Raw genomic sequence first — 18,717 nt, 5'->3', positions numbered from 1 at the left:
TCTAAATCTGAAAATAAAGACAAAATATATAAATCGAAGACGAGAATATTTTTTGCCGCCAGATGGCCACGAGTTAACAATCGTCACATGGTGGGTTTATCTTCTGCCAGTCGAGTGGTAAGCGGTTGGCTTTAACATCGAAAAAATGACTTTTAATTTATTAGGAAGAGAATGTTTTCGTTTAACGAACTTCTACGCGCGCCGTTGCACGAGCTTGTGCCCGCAATCCGTCGCATTAAATAAATTATTTTGCGGGAAATCCTGCGATCGATCCAAATTACCGAATGGGCAGAGAACTTTTTGCGAAAGTGCTCCTAAATTGAAGAAAAGTAGGTAAGATGATGATTGAATCACGAATTTTTAACTTTCTGACTCTCAATTTATGCTCTAGAGTTAACTAATGCTTATAAAAATAAAAAAATTCATTCACCTCTCGTTACATAACAGGAAAAGAAAAAAAAATGATGATTATCCGGTTAAACAATGTACTGGAAGTGTTACATTAAACGAAAGTTCTGTAATATTCCCACTTTTATTATAAAATTGAACTAAATATTATTAATATATACTTTAATGTATACATTTATTGCCAGGATAATTAATGGGGCGTGAGAATTTCTCTACTTATTGCCAGGATTGATTAATTACCATGCCACTTGGAAGCTTTGGGATGGTGCATTAAGATCCCTAAAGTGATGTGGGATGTGAAGGAAATTACTATTCTGCACTCGCAAAATAATTAGAAATATTTTTAGTTAGTTTTTAATTTTTTTATTTATTTAAAACTGTAACAGATAATGTGTTTATCATATCTGCATTGTTGTGTTCGATCTGGGATGATATGTGGCATTGTGATGGAACTGGGTTATCGGGTTAATCATGTTGATAAAATATTTTATATTTTTTACATTTTTAACTTTTTAAAATCATTTTATTGAAATAATAGCTGTGGATACTGTTTTAAACTGCATGTTTTCTCTGTGGACTATTTCAGAATGTTATTTATTGTTCCAAATCCCTTATTAATAAAATGTTCAAATTTTCACAAATAAATATTTAATTTTGAAAACAATTTTATTTTTGGAATGGAAATTGGTATCTTTATGACAATTGTTACCAATAGTAAGGAAATAATTTGAAAGTAAGTATACTCATTACATACGGAACCGACTCCGACTTCGGCATCGGAGTAAAATCTACACTTCCTTAAACCTGGTACCGGCGCATAACGCATATATCTTATATGCGTTACGCGCCGGTAACAGATTTAAGGAAGTGTATACTTACTGCATATTATACATTTTAAAATATAATGTCTTTTTAAAAATGGATGCAAACATTTGCTTTTCAAGTGAGTGTTTGTTTTACTGGTTTTTTTTTCTTGAGTTAGAAATTTTATCGATATTAATCAATAATATGTCATATTTTGATTATAAGTTTTACGTATTTCATATTTTTAAATAAAAAAAGTACCTATTGTAATTATTTCCTAATTTTTAGAAGACCTTGAATAGTAGATAAAGCTACTATTCAAGGTTGGTTATTATTAGAATAAAACCAGTAATGTAAATGTTAAAAAATCTAAGGGATCTACTGGAGTTGGAAAAGATCATTATGACAATTTCTCCATATTGAAGATTCTTAAATTCTAAAAATTTAATTATGAAAATTGTTATGCGAGTTTGCCCTCATTATGAGGTGCATAACTTTCATTATATGTCTTGTAACATTTATTTTTAAATATACAGTCAGACATGAGTTTTAGCAATCCTTCATTTAGTAACTGCTATGATATGGCGACCAAAGAGAAGTCTTTGGTCGCCATATCATGGCAAGTCCAAGCTATTGACAGTTCTCCCATAAGCATGATGATATTGACATAATGTCCCTATACATGATTGGAATCTCATCAGTGTACCTTTCAGAATATTGAATCGACGACTTTAGAAGTAAAATCGGCTGCTCTTAGTGTAAATGTGTCTTGCCATTTTAAAAAATTGTGGCAATAGTATGGATCAACTCAATGCAATGCGACAAAATATAATGATGTGCCATGATCAAGCAAGCAAATATGCTTAAGACTTAAAATGACTTTTTTTTTTCAAATCTGCTTGTAGACTTTGTTTTTGATAAGAAAAGGAGTTAGTTCTTTTTTAAGAGCCTTTAAGTAAAGAAATGAGGACTCATGGTTTTTAAGTGGGTTTAAAGAATAGAAGAGTACACAATTTATTTTTGGCAAATGCCTAGATTCGAAGACATATTAGTGGATCACATAATTCATCCTGACCCACGAGTTCACATTTATTGCATGTTTAAGGTGCAAATGCACAAACTAATATTAGCAGATCACAAAATTTATCTTGCTGAATGACTTTCCTTCTATGTTATGTCCAGCTTAAGTTCTGTTTAAAGCAAGGCTAAAATTCCTGCTGAATCACATACATCACCAAGTAATGGAATATAGGTGATCCAAGCATTAATGCCATATACATTGTATTTGCAAAATATATAGAGGATCGTGTATTTCTTTCTATTAAATGTATTGTGTGATCACCAGTTATCAAAAAAGCTTTTAGAGGTAAATTTTGATTCAAGGTATGGTTTTACTATTGGATATCTCTATTTTAACAGGACCTATTATTTTAAATCCTGTTTAAAAAAACCTACCAGGTTATTTTATAATTTTAAAGGAAAGCTTATTTTGAAAAATAACAATTATATTTCATGTTTTTAGGTTATAAATTTCTTTAAAATGTAGTATGTTTGAATGACTACAGAAAGACCATGTTTCTATAAAACCTAATTGCATATAATTCTTATAAAACATTGTAAAAAGCATATAAAAATTTAAGCAGAATACAACTGACTGCTCTCTTGTATTGTGCTTAAGTGCTAATAATTTACAGAAACATGCTTCTATAGAATGAAATGATTTACATAAATCAATTTTTGGTCAAATCAATTATATTGGCTACTTTGAGTCTGAAGTTTTCGGCTGTTGTATAGATTAATCCTGGTGGAATTTCGGGACTTTAAGTATACATCTGAACCGAGGGGATCGAGACGAGTTCAATGGTACCCTACTTTTGGACCGGAGACAACAAATAAGACAGTTATCATATTTACGATTTCTTGTCTTTCACAATGAATTCTACGCCATTTTAGAGTTTTCTATGGTAATGTATTTAATCCAACCATGCGTGGACTTGCAGCCTTAATATCGATTGAGCTGAAATAAAAGGTTTTCTATTAGCCTAACTAGGGACGGTCACCTCCCGGAGGGGTAGGTTAGGGTTTTTGGACAAGCCGCGAAAGTGGTGCGTAGTACTAGCCGACCGTGAGCGATAGCAAGTGTGTTGGTGGCCAAGGGGCCTTAGGCCCCGGGGTGGAGGAGTGCGGAACGTGCAAAAAGAATTTACTCCAAATGCAGACGATTGCTGTTCCTGTGGATCAACATCTGCCTCTGTTGAAGGTGAGTGTACAATCTGTTTTCTTGGCCTTTTACGTGGGCAGTTTTCTTTAGTCTTTGCGGATGTGTCTTTATGGCCGGTTTGGCGGACTGCCTGTTAAACACGCAATAGGCTTAGCAGAGAGAGCGACGCAACTCCCAATTGCGATGTAAGTTGTTAAAGTTTGATTATCAATAAACTTGATGAGATAATGAAATAATTTTTTAATAGGGACAATATGTATAAAGAATCAAAGTGCCACCTATTGAAAAATTCTAAAATGACGTAGAATGCGTTGTGAAAGGCAAGAAATTGTAAATATAACTTTCTTATCTTTTGTCTCTGGTCCAAAAGTAGGGTACCGTCGAACTCGTCTCAGTCCTCTCGGTTCAGATATATACTCAGTCTCGAAATTCCATCGGGAGTAATCTATACAACATCCAAGTTTTCTATTTAATAATTTAAATAAACTTTATTTAGAAATATTTCCTTTAAAAAATTTTGGCAACGAAGTAGCCTACAAAGAAAGGTCAGTAATCAAAAACTATTAGTTTTTGATGACTGTCTTTTCAGAACAGTTAAAGTGAATAAACGGTGATTGTTCTTTGACAAACTTAGTCTTTGATTTAAGTTTTCTATTTAACAAAGTAAATTAAAAAAACAGGATTTAAATAATAATCTTTCATGGGTGATAATCAAGTGGACGACTGTTAATTAGGTAACCATTATTTGGGTGATGTAAAGTTAAAAATTTTTGCTCACTTAACAAGTGTACAGTTTGGTGGATTTTTTTTAATATTGGTAAAATAGATATAAATATAAATGTGGTTAAGATTTGAGGTACAGTACAAGTTATATACTGTGAGTTAAGCGTTATTTCCAACTTAGGAAAAGAAAATGTTTTGGAGTAACATACTGTAGCATTGTTAATTATTTTAAGTCAAAGCAATTAACAAATCATATCAAATAAAAGCAGTTTTTTGAAGAACTTTTATACTTTTTTGATTAAAACTATAGTATAATATATTTTTAATTTTAGGTAATTGTTGTCTGTTTTTATGCATACAGTAGAGCATCGATTATCCGAAACAATTCGGGACTGGGGTCGTTCGGCTAACCGATCATTTACGAAAAAATATATTAAACACAAAACTGTACCGCATATATTTTGTATCGCATGTCTTACAAGTACATACCTTACATAAAGTAGTACATTAAAGTAGGCCTACAGTTTAGGTTGGGAGAGTGCAGGAAGGGGGAGAGTGCTTTGGCACCACAGCACTAGTGGAAATTTGAATTTGCCGACTGGAATGATTTTGATTAACCGACGTTTTGGTTTATCGGTATTTGGATAATTGGTGCTCTACTGTATTTGTTAATTTTGGGGGGTAAATATCAACTACTCTACAGGGCTATATTTATTTTTATAAATAAATAGAAAAGTATGTAACGTGAATAAATACGTTGAGTTAAAAGAATGATTTTGTAATTGATTTCTTTAAAATATTTAAATTTACCTCGTAGATCAATAGAAAAGACGGTAGCCCGGTTGACGGTGTCCCTCTTTCCTGTTGTTGTTTATGCAGTAGTAATTTTTGATATTTTTAAATTAGTTACGTGAATCATTGTAAAAACTTTATAAAGAAATGTCTGATTTTGGTTTTTCTCCACCACATGCAATTAAATGCTAGAATATTCAGTAGCCACATAAAGGTACAAGATAACAAGTAGCAACTTAGATCCGCATATTTAGTTTCGGTCGCATCTTTTTTAACGAGTTGTCACGTAGTGCCACATCAATAAAAATGTATTGTTTGATTTGCATTTTATGATTCGATAATCATTTAATTCACAATTACCAAAACTTTTTAATCAAAATTACATTGTACGTAAAAACAAAAATACTTTGTAAATGTAATTTTGATATTGTAATTTTCTTTGTTTAATTTATTATGTAAGCACAAAAATCTGTTAAAATTTCTTCCTAGACATGATAGATTCCAATAATAATGTGTAGGATTGTCTAGAGCAGTGGTCTCCAAAGTAGGGTAAGCCAAGTTTTTCTTCAAAATACCATGTGTGTCCCCTATACAGTCAAAATACTGTAGTTCTAATACAAAATGTAAATTTGTAATTTAATTTAAATGTAAGTATATTATGTTATATTATAGAGGATACAAGTTATAATTATTTTTGTCTTAGGGATATGCAATCAAACAACTTTGGAGATTACTGGACTAGAGGAGAGAGATGGAAATTTTTTTCTCTAGGCCCAGAGAAAACTTAGGAGCTAATAGTTTCCTTACTCCTATAAATTAATGTTTTTATCAACAAAAATAGCTTTAAGACTACTTTGTATTAATAAAGAAACATCCTATGTATTTCATTTGTCAACTTTTTTTGAACAAAAGAGCACAGGCCCCACAACAAGCTCTCGACGGTTCCGATAAAGTGCCCGAATTTATAATCTCTAATAACCTGTGAGGACTGGAAGCCCTCCTTTTCCCCCTTTTCTAATTTCTTAAAGGTTAAAGAAAAAATATTTTACTTTATTTATTTAAAAATATTATAAAAATATTTAATCTAACAACTATGCAGTCGGTAGAAGGAAGTGTTGACAGAAATTGATGTGATGACTGATAACAGTCATTTTGCCCCCTCTTTACATAATAACTATAAATAATGAACTGCAAAGGTCCTAAATTTTTGTACAATCTGTTGTTAGATGATGTTCCAAACTAAATATTGTATTAATTTAACTTAGAAAGGACCAGAAATATCTTAAATTCATCAGTTTTGTAGAGGGAGGATTTTAACCCCCTTCCGTCAAAAAGGAAGTTAGTTTCCGATTTAAAGATTGTTTATCATCACTTTATCACGTTGACGTCAAACAGTTTTATCCCTTTGTTTATTTCCCAAATGATGTAAGATTGAAAGGATTTGATTGGGTAAACTGTAAGGATATTATCGAAATACGTGCCCAAATCAGGGAGTCCATCCACAGCTTTTGAAGTAGAAATAAAGGTTGGTCCTCCAATATAGATAGGAGTCTGCTTAGAAACTTCAACCCACAAAGAAGTGAACTAGGGTTCTCCAATGTATAATTAGGAGTCTGTAAAAAGCTTTCCTTGTTAAAACACGCAAAGGTACTCCAAAGCCTCGTCCTAAGTCCGAGCCGAATTATTCTCCCAAAAGTAGAAAAATGCCAAGTAGAAGAATCAAGACTTAAATTTTGTGAAAGAGAAAGAACTTTAAGAACGAATAGAAATGAACTTTTCCCTAGAACAGCGCTGTCCAACTTATCATAGCCCGCGGGCCATATTTTCTTCACCAAACATTTCGGAGGCCAAGAAGGTTGATAAATGCATAGTCAGTTTATGTTAATTAAAAAAATATTTTATTTATACTAAAAAGAAAACTTTAAAATATTCGTAATATATTAATGAGAACATTGTGGCCATAATTTTCACACAGTAAAATAATTTTAATATTAATAATAATAATTTAGTAACATAAATTTATTCATAGTAAAATGTACTCGCGGGCCGTAAAAATAATTTGGGGCGTTAGCCGCGGCCGCAGTTGGACAGCCCTGCCCTAGAAGACTGAATTGCAAGTCAACATCAAGTCTACAAATTGTCAAGGTAGTATGTCATACTCGGGAAATTTATGTCAAACTCTCTCTCACGCGGTTAGAACCTAGAATTTAAGATAGAGTAAATGGGGGTGTATGGGGTTCTTAGAGGGGTAGTAACTTTTGAAAGTGTCAGCCGCACTGAAACAGTGGACACCGTAGACTGTTCCCCATGAGGACCCAACTCTCACTTATGGCTCCAAGTAGTTGGTAGTGCATGCCAATGGCCACACCCTGGGAAACTGCCTCGGCTGGTGGGCTAAACTAACTGAGAGTATCAGTAGTGCCATCTGCTACTGGTAGTTAGGGTGTGCCACTCTATAGTGCACGAAGTCTGGAATGGCCAGTGCGGCAGAAGAATCTAATATCAAAGATCAATGGTGTAATGGGCATAACAGCAAAGTAGGTGACATACTAAGGGCACATTCTTGGCATCCAAAGTGAGATGTGGGCCAGTCACCATGGAAGAGATTGGAGCCTCACCACGTATCCTCCACCATAGTAAGCCATGAGAACTGCTACCACTAAAATAATTAGTTATAGGGACAAGGTCGAGCCCCCTGTGAACTGTGTCTCTAATGATTGCTACAGGGAAGAGGAGTCGGGTCCTGAGAATAGCAAGTTTATTAGATTAGAATAGCAAGTTTATTAGAAAAAATTGACTCAATATTAGAGAATACGAAGAGGCCATCTTAACCCCACTTGGGAGGACGACATCGGAAATACCCAAACTGAAGACCAGGAATGTACTTCTTAACATAGGAACTTGGAATGTTAGAACACTGTATGAATCGGAAAAGCTAGTTAATCTTATTCAAGAAATAAAGTCAATGCAGCTTGATGTTGTAGGTATTTGTGAAACAAGATAGACAGGTTCAGGAAAGTTTAATAAGAATGAATATACAATGATGTACTTGGGAGCAGAGGCACATGTAAATGGAGTAGCTATCATAATGAAGAATAGTATAGCAAGATCAATAAAGGGCTTCACTGCAGTCAACGAGAGAATCATTGCAGTAAAGATAGCTACTCAACCTTTAGACATCCTCCTAATCCAGGTTTATGCTCCCACAACTGGTCATGAGAAAGATGATGTTGAAATAGTCTATGAAAATCTGAAGGAATCGGTGGAAATGGCAAAATCAAAATGATATAATCATAGTTATGGGTGATTTTAACACAAAAATGGGCAATGAGAAGTTTTTGGAATGCATGGGCCAATATGGACTTGGTAAGAAAAATAAAAGAGGAGATAGACTCATTCAATTTTGTGAGGAAAATAAGTTGATAATCACCAACACCCTGTTTTAAACATCCAGCAAGAAGAGTGTATACATGGAAAAGTCCAGGTGACATATGCAGGATCAAATAGACTTCATTTTGATAAAGGAAAGATTCAGAAATATTATAAAACAAGCCAAGACATATCCTGGAGCAGATATTAATTCCGACCATAATCCAGTTGTAGTGAAAGCAAAAATTAAACTAAAAACCTGCAAGCAAAAGTCAGTAGCAAAGAAGTTAAATTCAGCAGTATTAAAGGAAGAGAACATAAAAGTAAAAGTAAAATTTAATGAAGAATTTAATAGGGAGATCAATAACAATAAAATAAATAAAGCATATAATCAATTAATAGAGGATATCAATGAAGCATGGATTGCCTTTAAGGAATGTATAAGTAGAGCTGCTAATAATAACATCCCAGAATACATTAGGAAATTTAGCAAACCTTGGATGACTGACGAAATTCTAAATATGATGGAGAATAGGAAACGTTTAAAAAATAAACCAGGTTATAAGAATTTAACAAGATCTATAAAAAGAGAGTGTAGAAAGGCTAAAGAAGAGTGGCTTAACAAAACATGTGAAGAAATTGAAAGTTTGGACAAAGAAAATAAAAGAACTCCATGAAAAAATCAGAGAAGTAACTTTTAAAACATGGAATTTTCAAACACAAGGTATAAGATATTTAAATGGGAGAATGGTCCTGGAGACAGAGGAAATAATGAAAAGGTGGTATGAATATGGAAAGGAATTATTCCAAGGCGACAGGGAGGAGATTGAGCCTCCCAGGGAGTTAGAAGGCCCACCAATACTCAAATGGGAAGTTGTAAAAGCTCAAACCCAGTAAGGCTGCTGGCCCAGACAATATAGAGCCAGAATGGATTAAAGCTCTAGATCAAGGATGGCAAACCTATAGCACTCATGCCCAAAGTAAGAGAAATCATCTGGCACGTAATATATCATATGATTTCTGTCTTTTTCAATCATCCTTTCTGTTTCTGCTGACAGTGTCCAAGCAAAGAATGTTTTTCTCTGTGGACTCTAACAAGTTTTTTGTCTTTTTTATTGTAATATTTTTCAGTGTCTGTTTTTTAAAATGGTTTTTTGTGCTCAATATTTTATATTTATATGATCATACAGGAGACATATTAACAGCAAGGATTATTAAGAATATAATTAATATATTTTTAATAATCCTTACTATTATATAATAATATATAGTTAATTACTAAATTTGTTTCGTTGGTAAACTCATTTTAGTTGAATTAACAAGTATTTTACTTTCCCAGCTGTTACTTATGTAACAAGGGAAAGTATTGGAATTGCATCAAATTTGACCGTCTGAGTTTTTTGCACATTTGCCATATTTTTCAGACCCTTTAAACCAAAAAAGGGGGAAATTTATGTGTGTGTGTGTTATGGCATCTGTTCATTTCATCATTACTCCAGCCTTAGATATTAAACAAAATTTGGCATGGTAGCTTGTATGTAAGGGGGCATTGATGCTATTAAATTTCAGTTTTGAAAGGTCAAGGGGATGGAAAGTTAGGGTGTCACGTGCCATATCATATGTGGAGTTGGATATAATGTAGATTTTATTTGTTGTTGGCATTTAGTTTATTTTTTAAAACTCATCTCTTTCCTGAAAATTATGCTTTTTGCCATGTTCTACACATTGCTTGACTAAGACACATGTTTATATAATGAAAAGTTAAAAATTTGACTTAAATTTACACCGATCCGAAAGCTTTTTTTTCTGCAGACTTTTTCCCGTGGGTGTCTCACTCAAAAATTTCTGGCTACATCCCTGCATCACATATCCAATTACAAAGTATATGGGCTCTTATGGGAGAATTTCACATGTTTATCTGGCTACCTATATTGCCAAGATTTTGTCCAACTATCTTCACCTGATAGTCGGACAAAATCTTGGCATTGTCCAGCATCGAACACTAGATTTTCGGTGCCAGATATGCCAAGATGTATTCTTGAGATTCAATTCATTGAGACTTTTTCTTATAATCTATCCGATAGTTGTATGACAGTAGCGAGAATATATAGTTCCATTCCAAAGCAGGCGTAACAAGCACAGACGAACTCAATGTTCAAATCGGCTGCTAGGTGGAGATGTGCGAATATAAACAGTCAATAGGATATCCAGCATTGGATATCGACACCACATAGGTGCAAAATTGGGCTCGTAATTTTTACCTGATTAACTTTATTAAGTTAACCACTTTGGCTAGCTTGACCATATACCTGTTGCATTTTTGAACAAGCTGTAGAAATATTATTAATAAATTAAAAGATATTTTGCATATTAATAACATTTTTTAAATCCACTTTAGTGTAACAGTTACATACATTAAAGCCAATGGAGAAAGAATCACCGCAACAGGGAAAGAAGGTGACAATCTACTGGACATAGTCGTCAACAATGACATAGATTTAGAAGGATATGGTAAGTTTACATTATTTTAAGTAATATGATAAATAGTTATTGAAAAATTCTCTGCAGAGAATGAATAGTTTTGCATTGTCTTCTGGCAAAAAGCAATTGTGTGGCATTGGATGAGTTTGAATTTTGAAATTTAAAATGTTTTGTAAAATGTGCATCAGTGTGAATGAAAGATAATGATACAGATAAAGTATTAAAGAAAAGTTAGCAAAACTGATTAATGACAAGCAGTTAATGTTGGAATAATATAACCATGTAGTTGGCCATATTGCTTTATCAGATCTCACCATATTCACAGTCCAACAAATGCAATGTGCCTGCAAACTTTTTGGTGAATATCAGAACACATTTTAGTACATTGCAGTTCATGATGTGCATTGATTATTGCACATCATGAATGGCAATGTATTTGATTCATACTGCAATGTTAATGTGAGATAAGCAGAGGGTCAGGGGGAAAACCTCGCTGACCACTTACGCTGCACGGGTTGGTAAAACCCGACCTCGTTGTCGTTGGATGGCTAGGAGGCAAAAAGTGAGTGGGGAGGTGCGTCAGTAAGTCGACAGGCGTCCTTACTTTGACAGGAGACAGGTTTGACAAATAACAATAAAGGTTTATTAACTAACAAAAGCGCACATACACTAAAGATACACATAAAATAAAGAATACAGATAATTACTGCTAAAATGCAGATAAAATATGCCTAGTGCTAACCGCAAGCTAACCAATACAGTCTAGTGGGAGAGAGTTTACAAAGTCAATATACCTTGATAGGTGGTCCGATGACCGTATGCGACGACCTCCTGGACTATGGAAGCTGGAATCAGTCTTATGTCCGGGTGATATGTGGTCCGATGACTGGAGACACTGGATTCAGACCTTCCTGGATGATCGCGCTTTTCCAGAGTTGCTCGGGTTTTTATACTATCGTTGTTGGCATTGAGCCAGTCTATTATTCAATGTTCGATGACTAATTTGCTGACTCGCAATGACCGTGACTTCTGTTTTCTCTTTTTGATCTGATCGCGATGTCTTGGATTTTTGGTTTCTCTTTCTGATCGGATCGGATCTTTCTGCGGGCTCACATTAATGTTATTTAATTTCTTTTATTTTAATTGATTAGGTGCCTGCGAAGGAACGCTATCGTGTTCCACATGCCATCTGATATTTAAGCAGAGCGACTACGACAGACTGGAAGAAGAACCTACAGATGAAGAACTGGACATGCTCGATCTGGCTTTCGGAAGATCGCCCACGTAAGTACTTTAAACATTCCAAGAGTTGCTTTAATAATAGCTTATAAATATAAATAAAATTATGCACAATTTTAAGAAAATATACTCTTACTCAAAAATTAACTTTTTCTGTCAAATAATCTGCTTTGGCATAACAAATTTTAAATTGATCATATCAAAGAAGTATATTAATTTGGTATCTGATAATCTGAAGTGCCCTACGATTAGGCAATGTTCGAAAAATAGCTGACATTACCTTCAAACAATTTTAGTGTCAGATATACTAGTATTTTACAAATCGGAATTTGTTTGGACACTTCACTAAGACTCCAGGCAGTAACATGTTCAGTAAGGTTTTTGTAGGTTTTTAAATCAGTTTTAACAGTGTAATTGTGCATTGTATCATCATCAAACTGATTTAAAGATTGTGCCTAAACAAACATATTAGTAGCATTTATCTGCTTATGCTGGTACAAAATACATGGCAATGTTTCTTATTTTCTATGGAACTGTTTTCTCGTACAATTGTGAGAACTGTGGGGGTGTGGAGAAGGAAACTCTAAATCCCTCTTATTGGCAACAGGCTGGCTAAGCCCATTCACTGTCAATGAATGGCTAGGAGGGCTATAAATCGAGTGGGGAGGTCGCAAAGGTCGTCAATAAGGTGTCGGCGATACACGAATGATGACACTTATATTAAATATGTTATGCTTATACAGTAGAGCATCGATTATTCAAACATCGGTTAACCGAAAGCATTCCGGTCGGACTGTGTCGGGACGTGTGTCGTGCCAATTCAAATGTTTTTGATACTAGATTAACTTCTAAAGTATAATTTTTTTGTTTTTATATTTTTCAGTATATTTATTTTGTTTGTACAAAATAAAGAAATAATTTTTAATGATACAATAGCCACGATTATTATTATAAAAAATTTCATTAGGCTTAACATTGACGAAAATTCAACGTGAAGCAACATGCAATGGAGAAAAATTTCAACATGGGATATATTAATATGCTATTATTGGGATATACTAATATACTATATTAATAATGTATTTTTCCGTACATAATCGTTTATCCAAAAAATCAATTTTCCAAATAACCCCAGTTTCCAACTGATTCGGATAATCGATGCTCTACTGTATTTAACTAACTAAAGAGTACAAAAAAGGAAAGGATTAAACAAGATATTCGATATAAACTTAACAATTCTATAAGATTATGGTTGACAGAAATTAAACAGTCCTGCCGTGAAGGATATGGATTGATATAATTCATCTCTCTAGTTATTTTAGTTGACACTAGTCTAACCTATAAACTAACTTTTCCCGAGAGAGAGAGAATCTCATCAATTTCCAAGTAAAATACCTCTATGTTTCACTGGTAAAGCGACTAAATCCGGGACGGCTCCGAGGTGGCAAATTAGAGGTCTGAAGTAGTGTTGTCGGTTAGGAGGCTTTCTTTGGACGAATCGCCCCGATGATCGGGTGTGACCCGTTTTTATACCCGTCACGCGTGAGAACTGACTCAGGTGACTTTGATTTAATGTGTTCTAAGTTCGATTTGGGTCCAGGTATGGGTTGCTGATACGGGTTGTCAAGAATCGAATATTTCGACGATTTCTTGACATCTTTCTGGTATTGTTACTCGTTTTACTTCATGAATTTGTTTGTTTGACAGTTTGTTATCATGACTAATTGCCTGTTTGGCTAACTTTGTAACATAAGTCCAAATATTAGTGATTCAGAGGGATGTTATCTTTTCAATCAGAAAGTTCCTGGTGAAGATCCAGGCTTTTCCTCAAGTTTTTCCTTTTGATTTATAATTAAACCAGTAGGCTAATTAGCTCTAATTAACCCCTCTAGCTCTTCACACAATGTAATAAAATGGAATTAGATCCAAACATATAATATGCCGTTCTTGTCTGTTATTTACATTTAGTTAATCTGGCAAACTGTTTAAATAGTGGTGAAGCACTGCCCTGAAAGATAGAAAATAGAACATAACTTCAAACATCTAACACTACAGCATAACCTGACTGTGACAGCCAAAACATGTTTGAAAACATTAAGGATTGAAAAACAAAACACTTGAAACTTTTAATTACTGTCATATGAGTTATATAGATATGTACTTAAATTTCTATTTTATTTATTTATTGTTAATTATTAAATATAAATTATTTTGGAAAAATGGTTTAAGTGAATAAAACTGATTTCAGATCTCTAACAGAAGTTTATGATGACAATGATACACATTCTCAATCTTTAAATAATTATGAAATATAATATTGTTAATGACTAAAATAAATTTTGTATTAAAAAAATGTATGTAATTTTTTTCATAGAAAACATCTGTACAAAAGTTGTGTATTAAATCAAATCACATGCATCGTGTAATTTAGTTTAGTACTTATGCTGTGCAATTTAGTACATAATTTAATATATACATCATGCATATATATTAAATGAGATTTTTAACCTTTTCTTTTATAAAAACTATTAGTTTGTTCATTTTTTTCAAATTTCTTCAATATTTGTATTAATAATGACTGTCCGTATCAATTTTGAACAGTTTCTGTACCATGCCTTGGTTGGTCACAGCTATCTTTTATATTTGATGATAGCATAGGGTGATAGAATTACAATGCTTCATACATAGTTTACTTTCTAACAATCGTATTCTGTTACCTTTTCTTCTTGGACATTGTAAATATGTGAGATGTGAAAAATTCTGAAAATACTCATTACGAACTTTTATTTTGTTGCAAATTGATACAGTGCATTTTGTAAATGTAAAATATAAAACACTGCTAACTTTGATATTGGAGAGATACTGTCATATATTATGAGGCTTTACATCAAAAATTTATTTGTAATAACCAACAAGGGAAAAAAAGGATCAAACATTACAGGTGTAAAAGTTTCTTCTTATAGTGAGAATAGTGATCTTTATCATGTATATCTTTCTTAACTATCTTGCAATAAACAGAGACTGAGATTAAAATAGTTCACTTTATTTCACCTATTTAACAATGCATTTTGGATTGGTGTTATCCATTCCCTCCAGGCTCATGGCTCCAGTGTCCAAGGTTGTTGTCTCTACCAACTTCACATTTGCGACACCTTTTTCGATGTGAAGTTGGGTAGAGACAACAACCTTGGACACTGGAGCCATAAGCCTGAAGATGATACACAATTAAGACTATACAAATGAGTCTTTTGATCTCCTTTCTCACACCTCGTGAAAACAACAGTCTTACAGTAGAGTTGACCTTTCATTAGTGGCTACTCATCTGCCTCACTATGCAAAACATTACAAAACTTCCTTTTAGTGATGGCACAAATAAAAAATTATAATAAACATTTGATAAAAAGGCCAGGACTATAATTGTAAAATTATAGTCCTGGCCATTTTATCAAATGTTTATTAAAAGCAAATGGCTATAAAACAGTTTATGAACTATAGATGTATTTATTCTAATATAGAACAATAATTTAGAACTTAGTGACACCAAAACACATTTATCACATTTTTTATTGCTTCCATGCAAATCAACTTTGTAATTGTCATCTTGAACAAAAATCTTATTCAGAAATGCAAGTGATGCATACAACTTCTGATATGTACAGTACAAAAGAAAAATAATTGATTGATTTAATTTATTAACATGCTTGCACACTTTTCATAACAATAAATTTAAAGGAAATGTAGTCAATCAAAATTATGCTAGATACAGATGGATCTAATCCACACTGAAAATGGCTGCCAGGAAGCAAAGATGGAAAATAACATGAACAGTCTGAATCGGATATGTACCAGGAACTTGCATAACAGTTCTCTAATACTTTATATTGCTCTTATTTTTGTATGGTGGTCTTAAATCTAAATGAGATTTTAAAACCATTATTTACTCTTTCAAGATTTTGTTGTTGCAGAATTAATTAGATAATGTAATTAAAGCTTGCTTCACATACATTTACTAGCAAAGCAAAGTGTGAAAAATTATTTAGTTTCACTTCTTAGCAAATTTGATTTTCATCACTATAAAATTAATATAGGATTATTATTATTATTATTATTATTATATACACACAAACACACACCATGATTAAAATATATTTACATACCTATATACACATACAATGTCTCTTGACTTTTTTCTAAACAAAGATAAATGAAGCTAAACTATAACATGATATAATTATTAAAAATAGGAAGTAAATAGCATTATGTATTGTAGCCAAGCAAGTAGTATATTAGCCGACATGTACTTCTAAATTACATTAAGCCGATAACTTATTAAATTAGCATAAATTAGAATTATTGATCATAATTTTAAAGAAATGATTACTTATAATTGCTATTCAGATCCAGACTGGGTTGTCAAGTTTGCGTGACGAAAGAGTTGGACGGTCTGGAAGTGAACGTTCCCGCCGGCGTACTGGATGCCAGAGATTCTTCCACGTGATGCAAAATAGAAGATCTTAGTTGGAATAAATAATTAGTTTTGAAATTCTATACGGTCCTATTGACCCTTTTGAAATTATTCAATTTAACCACTTCTATGAATTGTCGTATGCAATATATATAAATAAATGTAAATGTATACAAAATGATCGTCAAAAAGCCAGTCTATTGCAAAATTTTGTATCTGCAAACGATGATAGGTAGCCATAATATTGCCTCGACAAAATTATGGCAAAAAAATATGTTTTATGTATATAATAAATATATTTTAATAACTTAAAGTGAGTATATAAATATGGCAAGGATAAAATAAATCAAATATTTTGTACAATAAAAATTTTCGTTTTATAATAAAATATGTTAACTGAATTTTTGAGACTTTGTTTATAATTTATTTATTTAATCAATTTTCTAATTACTGATGTTGGTTGTCAGTAGTTCTATAATGCTGTGTGTAGTGGTCAAAGACTGTCTTTTTTCACTTCTTTGTGTATGCAAAATAAGTTGCATACACTTTTTCTTCAAGAAATTAAACTTTATTGAACAGAAAAGAGACAAAGAAAATGACAACTAACACTATTGTGAGAATGCCAGTGAGGGTACAGGAAAAGACCCAAACTCCTGTCACCAAATGTGAGATTGGGGAGGGTGTTCCAGATTACCCTCTCGCTAACTGGATAATGTCAAGATTCAGGAGATATTAGTAAAATCTCCTTTTTAACGTTGGGTCCTGACACCAATTACGGTAGACTAAATTTGCATTCTAATTCGCGATGAAATTGCATTAGTTTCTTAATTTCCAAGTGGTCTGAAAATGCTTTTATCGAATAGTATGACTGGGACTTAGGAGGGTTTTACTTTTATCTTACTCGCAAGATCAACTATATACGTGGGGGTGACAATTTTCCGTAGGACTGACGATGGAGTTAGGCACTTAGTCTTGTTATACTCTAACTTGACTATTTATTTAAATGACTAATTAAATCTATACATGATGATAATTAAAATAAGAATAAACAAACGATAACTATACAGATTACAATTGGTTAGGTTCATTGACTAACCTCTAACTACTCAAAATCTCGCATGATCCTCGACCCCAACCGTCTCGATTTTTTCGCGTTACGACTCCCAACATGTCGAAGGTGTCACGTGGTACCATCTCGCACTCCAACACGAAATTGGTAGTCTCGAGTTATAACTCGTGCTTTCCCATCTCTCCATGCGAATTCTTACTCACTTTGAGTCGAGCATGCGAGATCTCTACACGAAAGTGGAAATGGCTGACTGATATGATATTCTGATCACAATCAAAACATTAGAAAGATGTCGTTTAAGAAAGTAAGGAATTTTTCAACCACGAGTAGATGCCTTTGATCTTCACAAAAAACATTTCGGGAGATTATTTAGGCTTTTGAAGAAGTGGCATCAAATCTTATTAATACACTTCGACCAACACCGAAAGATCAGACTAGTAGATCGGCATTGTGTTTAAACTAAAGTAAGTTTAAATTATAATATAATACGGATGTGAATGTGCTAAATAATCATTTATTATAAGTTTAAATGATATTACAATATATGTATTTAAAATATCTTCCTCTAGTAATAATTATGTGAGTAAAAATTGCATAAGTGTATGTCACTATATATTGTAGACATTGTTATGTTAATTTTACTAAAATTAAATATTTTAGAATTAAGATCTTAATATAATTTTAACACACTCAAATTTAAAGATTACATTAAGTGTATTGTGTAAAAGTTATTTTTTTTATTCTGAATGAATTATAGCTAGCATTCATAAGTAAGTTTGATTCTGTTTTATTTATGTATTATATTACTGTTCATTAGGTATTGGCGGCCGTATGGTTTTTGCCCGTGGTTCGTACCAGTTAGGAATAGGCCAAGATTTTACTCTAAGTATAGGCCAGAAATCAGTAAGTTGAGCGATTAGAAGTGTTTGAAAAGCTATAAGGACTAATTTATTAAAGGATTGGGTTAGAATTCCATTCAACATACAAGATCATGCACGATTGAAACAGCAGTAAGTGAATTAATAATACTGTGGCATTCTTAGTAGTAGTAATAATAAATTGTAAATTTTTCATTTTAGGTTTCACGAAAAATACTCTTTCCCTGGTGTAATAGGGGCAATTAATTGTTGTCATGTAGCAGTTGTA

The 18,717-nt window shown here is 32.9% G+C and overlaps 2 protein-coding genes across 2 annotated transcripts in view; both read left to right on the top strand.

Moving 5' to 3' along the window:
- LOC136990754 (HIG1 domain family member 1A, mitochondrial-like) overlaps positions 1-18,717 on the top strand; it is a 330,009-nt gene that overhangs the window by 109,843 nt on the left and 201,449 nt on the right. The window lies entirely within an intron of this gene.
- Positions 85-16,903, top strand: Fdx2 (Ferredoxin 2). The gene is made up of 4 exons (XM_067289181.1): positions 85-333; positions 10,716-10,828; positions 11,950-12,082; positions 16,436-16,903. Exons 1-4 carry the CDS (start codon positions 146-148, stop codon positions 16,533-16,535), a joined length of 534 nt encoding a protein of 177 aa, XP_067145282.1. The 5' UTR covers positions 85-145; the 3' UTR covers positions 16,536-16,903.

This window comes from Centruroides vittatus, unplaced genomic scaffold (assembly GCF_030686945.1).
Source record: "Centruroides vittatus isolate TY-2023 unplaced genomic scaffold, ASM3068694v2 contig_134, whole genome shotgun sequence".
Classification (NCBI taxonomy): domain Eukaryota; kingdom Metazoa; phylum Arthropoda; class Arachnida; order Scorpiones; family Buthidae; genus Centruroides; species Centruroides vittatus.
The sequence above is the reverse complement of the archived record's forward strand: the minus strand, read 5'-3'. Positions and strand labels throughout refer to the sequence as shown.